The sequence below is a fragment of the Astatotilapia calliptera genome, chromosome 9 (genome assembly GCF_964374335.1).
Source record: "Astatotilapia calliptera chromosome 9, fAstCal68.1, whole genome shotgun sequence".
NCBI lineage: Eukaryota > Metazoa > Chordata > Actinopteri > Cichliformes > Cichlidae > Astatotilapia > Astatotilapia calliptera.
In genome coordinates this window covers 21,185,804-21,198,540 of record NC_137430.1, presented here as the reverse complement: position 1 = coordinate 21,198,540, position 12,737 = coordinate 21,185,804, and the positions used below count along the sequence as shown (strand labels likewise).

At 42.8% G+C, this 12,737-nt stretch overlaps 1 protein-coding gene across 1 annotated transcript; it reads left to right on the top strand.

The window, feature by feature from the left end:
• Positions 1-2,777: 2,777 nt before the first annotated feature.
• Positions 2,778-11,177, top strand: shha (sonic hedgehog signaling molecule a). Its single transcript, XM_026180880.2, has 3 exons — positions 2,778-3,337; positions 8,130-8,391; positions 10,132-11,177. Exons 1-3 carry the CDS (start codon positions 3,038-3,040, stop codon positions 10,815-10,817), a joined length of 1,248 nt encoding a protein of 415 aa, XP_026036665.1. The 5' UTR covers positions 2,778-3,037; the 3' UTR covers positions 10,818-11,177.
• The last annotated feature ends 1,560 nt before the right edge of the window (positions 11,178-12,737 follow it).

The window sequence follows — 12,737 nt, the reverse complement described above, 5'->3', positions numbered from 1 at the left end:
GCTTTAAAGCAGTAATTGGGGGGACTTACACTGGTTAAACTCCACTCAACCACTTCTAGTTGCATCTCGCTTGTGCTTGATCGAGACGGTGGCAGATGAAATCAAATGTGGGTGTGGATTTAGTCTGATTCTAAGCACATCTTTTTGATTCCTTTGAATGTCAGACACAAGAGGGAGCCTTCTAAAGAAAGGCAGCGCAACGCAGCAGATGAGGACGATGCGATGGACCAGGTAGAGGGTTCCATAAGTGCGTTTGCACATTTTGGACGGTAAAGTGTTAGATGGGACACACAACGAACCAGAAACTGATGACTCATCGGCCGTTTTTCACGCCTCATACTGGATTAGCCATCACATGCAACAGGCTTCTTAATAATTGTGTAATGCCCTCAATCCCTCCAGAATTATTTCAGAGAGCTGGCCTTTGCTTTTCTGCACCACCCTCATATGCAAATCCACTGTAAATAAAAGAGTAACATAATGTGACATAATGGCACAAATCTGGGATCTTAGAAGGTGTTTGTTTTAAGACGTCTGATCAAGGCAAATGCTCAAATAAAAGTTCACACGCCAAATAGATGCAGATACTTTAATTGTCTAAACTGTGTGCAGTGATTTACTTTGCCTTTAGTTGCAAACTCCACCCATCTGGCACCGAATTAGGCCAAAACCAAACAATGAAGTGTAATGTTTGCAAATACTATTTGCCCCAGGTCTGACTGAGAGATGCTTGGTTTCCTCTGCGGTAGAAACTCAAGTTCAATCCCAACAGCAAACCTTGGTTTTTAGAAAGCACAATTCATTTTCATTCAACATCTTTTTTTTCTTTTGTTAGTTTATAGGTTGTTGCTTTAATAATTGTGTTAGTGTGAGCATTAATATAAGTATTATTACTCTTTTTCAGGAGGACTGAGACCTCTGAGGACTCTTTCTACCTCTGCTTCACCTCCCTGTGGGTTTGAGGCGTTTGTGTGGCATGCCAGGTTTTATCCCAGAGCTGTGACACCTGACCTGGGGCTAAACAGTGCCTCTGGTGTCCCTCAGGGCACCACAAGTGCTGTCAGCTTTGTGTTTGAATACATCTGCAGACGTCGGTGCTGAAATGTGACTAAGGAAGACATCTTAAGAATCTCAATCTATGCAGCAAAAACTGAGTGGTGGTAGTGATTTGCAGACTGAAAGCTGGTAGTGGAGTATCTTACTCTGGGTTATACAGCAGTGTGTCAACCATCTTTTGGCTAAGAGCTGATGATCGTGGTCTCAGTGACCAGCAGTTGGTCTCACCTGCCCAAGCTGCTTTGCCACAAGCCTGGCACTGACTAAACAACACCAGACTGGAGGTCAGCCAGAGCGAGGTCTAATGAGAGAGAAGCCACACCAAAGACTGGCATATCTGTCCTCACTTCAGAGCACCTGTGCCACAGTGTCTGTGTGATGAGAGCCAAAGTTGCCTCAGAACAGCCCGTCTTCCTCTAATTACTCGTTGTTATCACACAAATAATTGTCCTTCCTGAATTATTTTAGATGTCTGTTTTGTCTGGACCTTGAATTTGAATACAGTGGTGTCTCATGGTACAATACAGCCTTAATCAACAACAGTAAAATATTTCTTCATTGGCCTTTAATTATAGGAATGAGACTATGAGAATGTTGAGTTGGTGATTGAAATAAAATCTATTTTAATACTCGAGAAAAGTCATAATTTCTTTCCTTTCGGAAAGTTAGTTTTTCAAAACTATGAATCTGTGAGTAAAGTAGGTTTTGACTGTGTAGGAGAGAATATTGTTGCTACCCACTATCAGTATATTTTACGCACTAAATAGGTTCTTCCCCATAAAAAGTGGCTTTTTAAAACTTTTTTAACGCTTTCTAAAGCCTCGTCTACTATTGTGCTGTAAGTCTGTCCCGCTCCCATCCTCATTTTTAAGGACTCTGCTTCATTTTCTGAATCTGAGTTCCAGAAACCTGCGTGAAAATAAGATGAATGTGTTGAAAAATAGTCACATGGAATGATATTTTGGAGAATAAAATGCATTTTTACGCATAAACTAAAGTAGGAAACAAGAGCGCGCAGAGGGCACTGATGTTTCTCCAACTTTTGCTTTTTAGATCTGATGAAATCTCCATAATATTAGTCCAAAAAGTACATTACAGCACCATGTTTTGTCAGATTTATTGTGCCTTTGAACCATCAATAAGTTAAGAAGTGACCTTAGAGCAAATTTCGTGCGTACATTCGCGTTGGCACGCTGTTGTTGTTGAAAGGGACGCGAAGTTAGAGGCAAATTTCAATCTAATCTAATCTAATGAAATCTCTTATCTCACTGCACTGTAAGCAAACTATTCCATACTATTCGTGCGTTTATTCTGGTGGATATGGGGTGTCACAGCCAACTCATGCAGCCTTTGCGCACTGCACGTCCATGAGCAGTTTTATTCTCCTGGGAAACGCATTCTGCGCTCAAAGTTGTCCCACACAAATCAATTCACCAAACTACACTGCTTCAGATTTGAGAACCACTGTTCAAGTTCCCCTGTCTGTGCTTCACTTACTGTGAAACACTGGAAAACGGGAGGGTGGAAAAAAAAGACAGTTTATAATTGATGTTTTCCCATGGAGCAGCCCCTCCTCCTCGAAACAGAGGCTAACCCTCAGGTGGAAGAAATCTTTTAAGATTTTTGTGGGATAACATCAGGAGGGGTAGTCGACGCCAATGAAGTCCCTCCCCTATAGATCGGTGCTATAATACAAAGCAGTAAAAGCGGTAGGCACACACACAAGCGGCAGCAGCTCGACTAGAGATCCCGTGGCTTTTAATTCCCTCACTACTTTTTTTTAAACCCTCCTTCGATTTGCCCCGTTATTACCATTTATCCGAGGCGTTCATTTCCGCACCTGCCACACAGAGACCAAGCTAAGGCGAAGTAGAAGAGGAGACAAGGACACTGCGAGAGCCGGGAGAGGCAGACTGTAGAGATAGCAGCGGTGACCCGTTTGAGATCTTAAAGGACAAAAAAAAAAAAAAAAAAAAAAAAAATGCTGCTCTGGACCAAAATCGCGTTGGTCGGTCTCATCTGCTTGTCCTTGGTATCCTCTGGGATGGGATGCGGACCGGGCAGGGGCTACGGCAGGAGAAGACATCCGAAGAAGCTGACACCTCTTGCGTACAAGCAGTTCATCCCCAACGTCGCGGAGAAGACCCTCGGGGCAAGCGGTAAATACGAAGGCAAGATCACAAGAAACTCCGAGCGATTTAAAGAACTGACTCCCAATTATAACACAGACATCATATTCAAGGATGAGGAGAACACCGGTGCTGACAGGCTAATGACTCAGGTAAGGAGACGGAATAACCTTTTATTTTAATTTTATTGTGATTTTTATTTTTTTGCCCCCACTGTCCATTTCCTAACGCACCATCACTGCGTACTGCAACAACTCCCTTGTCAGACTGATTGCGCACCTTAAGTGAAGTCTGTTTTACCCGCTGCTGAACTCTTCACACTGAGCCTTTTAACTTCACTGCAAAGGCAGATGCGCTTTATACACCAGCATGGGAGTTTCCAAAGGCTGCAGGCTTGAAGCGAATATAGAAATCCAGCTGGATAAGTGATGTGCAGGCGGACAGTCAGGACACTCGGCTTTCATGATTGTGACAGTGTATTTAAAATATTAATGTGCCCCTCTCCTCATATCTATATTTGTATCTATGGGAGGCTCGTTTTGTTGCCTTACAGGGGCACGTCCATGTTAGATTTCATGCAGACTTTCTGTGTTTGCTGCCTATTTCGGCTTTACGTTGCAGCTTGTTTAAGCGCCTTTTCTTTACCCCAGCCCTGGGGATGCGCATCGCTTTAACAGTCGGGCTTACTGAGGCATGGCGTAGCTCATTCAGACGTTTCCTTGCACAGCCTTCTGTAATTTAGCCTTTCGCGTGGCGTGCATCTGTGCATGAAAACTGACATTTCTTTGAGAGTGTCCAGGCCTTGGTAAATGGGTGGGACTCGGCCAATTACACGAGCAAGGCGCACAGGAGTGCTGGTGTGTTTTACAATACACCTGCACGAAGGATGGCGTCTGTTTTAAATATCTCATCCTCTTGCAGCCAGTCAATTTAAAACCTTATACCCGGTTCAGTGCAGCTAAGAAGAGGCTCACATACATCGGAGACATGCCTTGATTTCTCTCCAGGCTGCAGGATGTCGCGTCTCTTCGGCATGACTTTTAGCACTTAGATGCTGGTGAATTATTAAAAAGCTCTTGGGTGATATTGGCTCAGTAATAATAAAATGAAGGTGGTGATGGTGGTGCTGCTGGTGGTGATGAAGCAAGGCGCGCGCCGGTGTCCCTGAACCCGTGCCTAGCACCACGCATGAGGGCGAGCTCCAATAAAATATTCACAGTGCGTGCGTCGCTCAGCCCTCCCCACATCTCCTCTGCTATACACCTATAGGTTCTCATACGCAGGGATCGTGAAATTACAGTAGTGTGAGGATGTGATTACCAAGGCGAGGGGTTAGAGACCTAAACGGATTCTCCGTGGGGGTTTCCAGGTCTCTAGCAGGAACATAGTTTAATTTAACCATTATTTCGAGAATCTTTGAACTAAAGAAGCACCTGTCTTAATCCAAGCTTTTACTCTGAGTAAAAAGACCCGCATGCCTATAAGGATTTGCTTTTGCAGGTCAGCATCAAAACGAACAACGGTGGGAGGTGGAAGAGCTGATAAATTGTGATTACATGTGGCACCATACGCTTGTGCAGCGTGGCCTGTTGGGGGTTTCTTTTTGTTTGTTGGATTTATTTGGGTTTGTTCGTGATCCATTTCCCACTTGACTGTTTACAGAAAACACGGCGACCGACTCTAAGTGTGAAAATGTACACGAAAGAACTTTTAGGCGCCCCTCGCCGGGGCTTGAAACACAGTTTGAACTTAGAACCTTTGGTCAGCGGGAGGCCACAGTAAGTTAAAACAGGTGTGATTATCCTTTTTATATATGACACTGTAAAGCCACCAGATTGAAGCATGTGCACCCAAAGGAGAGTAAGTGTAGCTGCAAGCAACATAAGCATTATCACATGAGGATTTACGCCGTGCCAAGGCTTTATGCATGAATCCAGAGGGTTTTTACGCACGGAGTTTTACGCATGAATGCCTTGAACTTCTTTCGTTATCTCGCGGTTTAGAAAATAGGTGTTGTATTCATAAATGAAACAAGGCACGTGTCTAGAGTAGCCCCGTTAGATATGTGCAATAAATGAATTAATCAGTCAATCAGTTTAGTGAGGTCTTGCCAAGATTATACACTCGAAGAAGCGCTTGAACAAGCACTCCTAACTAGTTTGACACAGCGCACTCCCAGAGAGCTGCCAACAAATACGCTTTAGAGACATTTACGAATAGATACACGAAGTGACGGGTCCTGACTTGATTAGGACCATCACCCGTTATTCCACGGCTTTTAGACTTATGCTCACCTGTCGCTGACCCTCGTGAATTCAACTTGTGTTAAGTGACATTCTACGCAGAAAAGTGGGACAAAATAAGACTCCAAAGGGATTTTTAAGGCAATAAAATGACTTAAAATTAAACAACAACAACTTTGATTTGCCCTCTTTAAACAAGTAAAACTGTAAGCCACATGTCAGGGGTTACTTTTTTTTACATTAGACCCAGTGCCAGACTTTTCATCTATTCTTCTCCCCCTCCAAGCGTAACAGTGTTAAGAGCCTGCAGTGCAAACGAGTTGGAAACGAGATGAGCTGGCGGCTTGTTTGCACTGACAGGTAGCTGATAAGTGTTTCCTCTAACCAAATCATTTGTGAAAAGATTAAGAGGCAGGCTGTTGAACAACTTTACCCCGAGCACAAAGCGCCGGTCCAAGGCGCCCTGCTGGGCTTCATGGTGGTTGAGCAGAATTTGGCTTGATTTGCGGCACACGACCTAATGAATTAATAAATAGGTTAAGCTTTACGGCTCTTGACTCCGACAGTCTCTCTCAGTATGCAGAAGGGTTTTTTAAGGAGGGTTTTTTTTTTTAATTCAACACATTCTACAAGTGTGATATGCTCATAAAACAGCGACTGATATATATGACTTTGTTTTCTGTTATGCGAGCGGGTAGATTTGTGTGAACAATCCCCGATTGAAGACCTCAGACTGTCCCAACCGTGGCGTGGGGGTGGGAGGGCAGTGGGCTCTTCTTTGCCCCCAGTGCAATCCTGGGATATTTCACAAGTCTGTTAGTCAGCAGCCAAAACACCTCGACTTAAGAAGGCATGTCACGTTTCCAAGACTTTGCAGGAGAAGAGTAATGAAAGTTTCCCTGGACTGAAAAGACTCTTTGTGATGTTTTATTTGACATATTGGTTCGGCGTCCAGAATAGTTGTCTTGGAGAAGGCCAGGCATCTTCATTTAGAGCGCGGAGAGCTTAGGGTTCAACCAACTCCAGATATTTTAAGGAGGCAGCTGCTCTTGAAGATCATCTTCATATCATCTCGACATCAATTATTAATTTAAAGAAAACAAGCAACTGACAAACGACTCCCTCATTCATCGCCTAATGCAGACTCGTGAATTCATACTGTATTAATGTTGTCTTTAATGCAACACTTCTGGATAGAAAAGGGTCACTGCTCGCACCTCTCCAAGACCAAAGACCCATATGTTATAGGCCAGTGAAGCGAATGCAGTGCCTTATCAATATTTCATCAGCAGCTTTCTTACCCGAGATGTGCCCTCTGACGCTGCTGCTAACACTGAGAAATGCAAGCTCAGGATCAGAGACGCAGTTCAGCTCCAGTGTTTCACCTCAGCTGGGAGGAAACAGGGGAGTCAGGTGGGTGGGGGGATGGAGTTGTGCGAGAGGCCTCAGTTGGTCCAGTTTTAATCTTTAATTGATATTAACCCTTGTGTGGTGTTCATGCTTTTGTTACTCGGGCAACATTGGCGGATCTGGTTTAACAGATGTTTACTTTTCTCTGTTCTAAGCAATAAAATCCACACATATGGTCAATATGTGGAATTTGCCTCCGTCAGAGCGTGTTTATGAACTAAAGCGCTGCTCGTTTTTGTGAGAAAATATAATAAATATCTAAATATAAAAAAGTTGTTAATCATATGAGCCTATGTAACTCAACCTCGTTAAACAAACAGCCTGTTTGCATCAGCTTCTACACAACACATGGGGGGCACTTTTGCTGTGTGTGCACATGTGTTTCTTGCCCACAAACATTTCACCTCTTCTTTTTGTTGCTACTGGATCTAGAATAGATCGGGGAATGTCTCCTGATCGGTAATGAAAAGTCCAGCCAGTGTGTTGGTCCTGGCTGGACCACGTTGCCACATTGCCACGTGGGATGCTTCATTCCTTGGACTAGAAGGCCATTTAGTTTCACTTTTTCTCCACCTTGCTGTCTGCTGATGAGCTTCTCTTCACCCTCCTGTCTGCACTGTCCTCCCAATAAAGGCAAAAGTCCTCATGTACTAAAATCTCATCGTGTTCCAAATCCTCTCTTTCTCGACTAAAATCATAGATATAGATCGATAAGGAGCCTCCCTAGCAAAGCTGCTTATTAGTTGTGCTCCTCTGCGATTTGTAGTTGGGACAAAGGGTATAATGTGCGGGGATGAGGGAGCAGACAGGTGCAGGTTTAACAAAGTTGGAACTTTGTGCGGAAATAGCAAGAGCAGACAGAAAGAAAGAAAGAAAAAACAAGCGCGCACAGCAACAGCAGGTCATGCAGGACGAGGAGGAGAGAGTGAAGTGACACCAGCACGACCCCACTTCTATGACCACATGAGTGTGGGGGCTACAGTGTGATGCTTTATATGTTCTTCGCAGAAAATGAACCGGAATCTGAGGTGGAAATGATGATAAAGCACACAGTTCTTCTGGCACAAAGGGTAATTGCTGAAATGTAATAAATCTGTCGGAAGGCTGATTAGGTGATCTAATATTTTATTTCTCTGACCGCTTATCAGCCCTTATTTCTCTCGTCAGCTAAGCTGTGTCAGTGCAACGCGTGATTTGAGTGATTTTCACTTCATAAAAGCTGATATTTGCGCACTGTGGTGGTGTTTCGGGCAGTTCCGGTGATGCATGGATTCATTTCTTGTTCCCACAGAGATGTAAAGACAAACTGAACTCGCTAGCCATCTCCGTGATGAACCAGTGGCCCGGAGTGAAGCTGCGGGTCACCGAGGGCTGGGACGAGGACGGACACCATTTAGAAGACTCTCTTCACTACGAGGGCAGAGCCGTGGACATCACCACTTCAGACAGAGACAAGAGCAAATACGGCACTCTGTCCAGGCTGGCGGTGGAAGCTGGATTTGACTGGGTCTACTATGAATCTAAGGCCCACATCCACTGCTCCGTGAAAGCAGGTATGGCTCCAAAGTAAAAAGAAAAACAGAACTGCGCTGATAATCTGCCATGCGCACCACTGGCTGTAGGACAACGGCGCGCATTTCCCATCAGGCGTGATTGCAATCGTTTGTAACAACAGGTGCAGCTCAGGGAAGCAGCAGTCCTGTTTTATCTTCTGGAAAAGTTTCACCCAAGACTAGATTGTATCAGCTGATTGTGATGGGAAAGTAAAATAGAGTCACAATAACACTTATCATGGGCTTACTGATCTGATGGTTATTGTAGACAAGTGTGACCACTGATCAATTCAATGATTTCAGTGATTAATCACAGAATCCTAGTGTTTGAGGGGTCATTTAAGTGCAGAGGTCAGATGTTTCAGATCTTTTCATTTGTTTTAACTGGATAGTTTTTATGAAACTGTAAATAGTCATTTCTCTGAGTGATGTATAGGCATTTCCCGGTTAAAGGCGTTATAAGCGTTTCTCGTTGCAGCTTATTTCTTGATCTTACACCGCCCCACACTGTCTCCTGGTGGGAACCGCTACCATAGTCTAACGAGGGTGCTCGGCGTGACCTAGAAATAGCACATTTTTCTCGCTCTCTGATAAAAATAAGTGCTGCAAGGTGAATTTGGTAATCGTTTTTAATTATATGTGAGAAAATCATAAAAATTTTCATTTCCGTTTGTTTGTTTGGTTTTTTGGGGTTTATCGAGGCTCATAATCGACCTAGGTCGTCACTACTGGACACCTATGACGCCCAGAAAATATTTCCTCACTTTGACTGATGAACCATGGTGCTTTTTCCTTCTTTTTTTTTTTAAATTGATAAATCCCTTACTTATCATTCAGCACACACGTTTTGAGATCACAGTATGAGCTAGGCCGACGTGTCATTGGAGGTCATGCGACTTTACCAAAAGGATTTGGCTGAACAATGTTGAATTGGTTTGGGGTAAATCTGGTTTTCAGTTGTCACCTTATTTCATGCTCGGGAATCTTAAAAGAAGATTAAAAGCCCCAAATTCTGAGTAGGAAACCCTTTTTTCTCCCTCTGTGCAGGACAGTGTGATCCTAGAGACTGGTATGTGAAGAGTTCCACCAAGGCCAAAATTATTGTCATCAAGACTGACAACAAAGCAGGGAGAGGTGGTAGACAGGGAGAGGGGGGACATTGATGTTGCACAACAGAAAGCATTTAAGAGTCCGGGCCCTCATTTAAATTCAAATCTACAACTCGAGAGGCTTGGAAAAGTGGCTCCACTGGGTAAATAGTAGTTGTGAGTCGCCTATTTGTGTGAATTGTCACATAGAGGTTTCTGCACCTGAGTAAATATGGGAAGAGTAGCTGGGAAAGGCGTAAGTGTTCTTTACGGAGAGTAGCTCGATCCACAAGTTGATTTAGAATAACAATGCCTGCTCTTCATTGGGGTTTTTAATTAAGAATAGATGAGCCAGGGCTTTCAGTTTTCCCGTCTCAGACAACGTGGGCTAAGCTAATACGCATCTGGCATCAAGGAGCCGACATCATTATGCAAAATGCATATGGCCCACCGTGTTGTGTAGAGGCAGAAAAAATACAGATAAAGGTGGATTTTTCAGTCAATTTGAATTATTATGAATGGGCCTTTGAATGAGTTCTGGGCTGGAAATGTTCAAAGCGCATGTGATGTTTGTTTGCACGCGTTAAAAATTATTAATAAAAGTCTCGCAGTGAGAAAAACGACTTAATGTTTTTCTTGTTTCTTCTAACAGAAAATTCAGTGGCAGCAAAGTCAGGCGGCTGCTTCCCCGGATCCTCCACGGTCACTCTTCAGGATGGCACCAAGAAAGCAGTCAAAGATCTCAAAAGCGGCGACAGGGTCATGACAGCAGATGACGACGGAAATGTAATTTACACCGACTTCGTCATGTTTATAGACCGAGATTCGATGCTGAGGAGGATCTTCTATGTGATCGAAACCGACTCAGGCCAGAAAATAACCCTCACCGCCGCGCATCTCGTCTTCGTCAGCCGCAACAGCTCCAGCGAGGCGGAGAAGCGGATGTCTGCGATTTTCGCCAGTCAAGTCCAGCCTGGACAGAAAGTGTTCGTCTTTGACGCAGAGCGAAGTCGACTCGAGTCTGTGACCGTCAAACGGATTTACACGCAAAGTCACGAGGGTTCCTTTGCGCCCGTGACCTCACAGGGGACCATCGTGGTGGACCAGGTCCTTGCGTCCTGTTACGCAGTGATCGAAGACCACGACTTGGCACACTGGGCCCTGGCACCCGTCAGGCTCGCCCACTGGGTGTCCTCGTTCCTATTTAGCTCCCAGCCTCCAAGCAGTGTACAAAACGAAGGAGTGCACTGGTACTCCAAAATCCTTTATCAATTAGGGACATGGCTCTTGGACAGCCACTCGATCCATCCACTTGGAATGTCGGTATACCCAAGTTGAAACAGCTGCGACAGGAGCAGAACGAGACTTTAAATGTAGGACACACGAACTATACAGTAGATTAAAAATAATAATAATAATAATAATTAAAAAAGAGAAAGAGAGAAAGAAAAAAAGCGAACTGACAGACAGACGTGACATGACAAGGGCCCCAGCGGAGTTGGGATATTTATTTCAGTGACTTTTCCATGATGTGTCCCCCTTTCAAAGAATGAATGGAGCCTTAAAAAGTTTCTCTTTGAATAATTTATTCTCATGTGAACTCTGCTGCTGTCACATAAATGGATTCTGAAACTGTGTGAGCAGCAAATTGTGCATAATCTATTTTTGTAAATATCAAATGCAAAAAAAAAAAGAAAAATGAAGAAAAAAATTGAAAAATGGGAAAAAAAAAATCGGAAACAGAAAGAAGATCATGTAAAACGGAGCTGACTTTGACAGGCTGTAAGTTTCATATATATGTATATGTATATATGTATGTATGTATGTATGTATATATATATATATATATATATATATATATATATGTATATATATATATATATATATATATATATATATATATATATATATGTGTGTGTGTGTATATATACATACATACATATATACATATATATGAAACTTACAGCCTGTCAAAGTATAATAATCAGCTGTATAACAATCAGCTGACTGTTATATTTTGGGGAGAGAGGAAAAAAAAACCCTCGCGGGGTTCCATAAATTATATTTTTATACACAGAATTGTAAATTAGATTTTGACAGATCGCTACCGAATCACATTTCGTTATTTGAAATAGTGTAAGATATGAAAATATATTTTAATTTAAATACAGTAGCTGGGAAAGTGTTGGAAAATCTTGTACTGCTTGGTTTATTAAGAATTTTATTATTTTGTAAACTGTTCGTTTCAGTTGTTGGAGAGGGACAGATATTCTGCCCCATGTCTGCATTCTCTGCTTTTTTATGTGTATGTGTTTCTTTTCTGTTTTCTTTTGAGAAAAAATAATATCAAATGCAGATTCTGACAATTCAGTAACAGTTAAAGTAGTACTGAAACCGTTTCGTTAAATAAATTAATAAGTAACTCCTGTAAATGTACTAAAATCTTATTTTTCTTTTCATATTTTGTAATAGGGAAATAGTTTTATAGAAATGAACTGCAGGCTGATGCACAGTTTGAATAGACTATATATAGGCAGACCTACCAGTTAACTTTCATAACAGGGCGATGTGTCAAAAAATGTCTAGAATTTATTATTTATATGTTTATTATAAAATGAGATAAAGAACATTTTCAAACTTGGAGTTGTTATATGTCTTTTTCAAAAAACAGTGCCAGAGGAACCACACAGTAGTGGGAAGGACGGGGGCTTTTTGGCCATATTATTTGGACATTTACAACCAAATTATAATCTGGACTCAGTCAAGAGATATATCAATTGGCTTGGTTCACGCCCGCCCCTCGCCAAAAGAATCCCCACAGCCTATTGGATGTCTTACGCACAAAAAACCGGGGAGAATATTGCGCTTTGATCTACCTTTTGCATGCTTGCGAAATGTTGAAAGCCTATGTCAAATTTAACGAGGTCTGCCCTCCGCAAATAACTTCCAACGCGCAGACAAATTAAACAGAAGCGTCTTTGTTGGCCACAGGTCTGCCTCTCGGCGTCTGCTGGTTCAGGTCAGATCGCTCCATCCGACAGTAACTGACAGTCGGGGCTCATTATAAAGAAACGCTGCAGTCCCACTAGTCCACATTACAGCTTTGTTAGTCTTAACAAATCACTATAATCCTGCAGTATTTTCATAGACTTATAGTGCGCATGCAGCACTTAATAGTGAGCTCTCAGAGATGCGTTTTTGTCCTCTAGTGGAGCGCTTTGGCATCGGGCGGCACATCTTCTCAAATCGATTACAGCA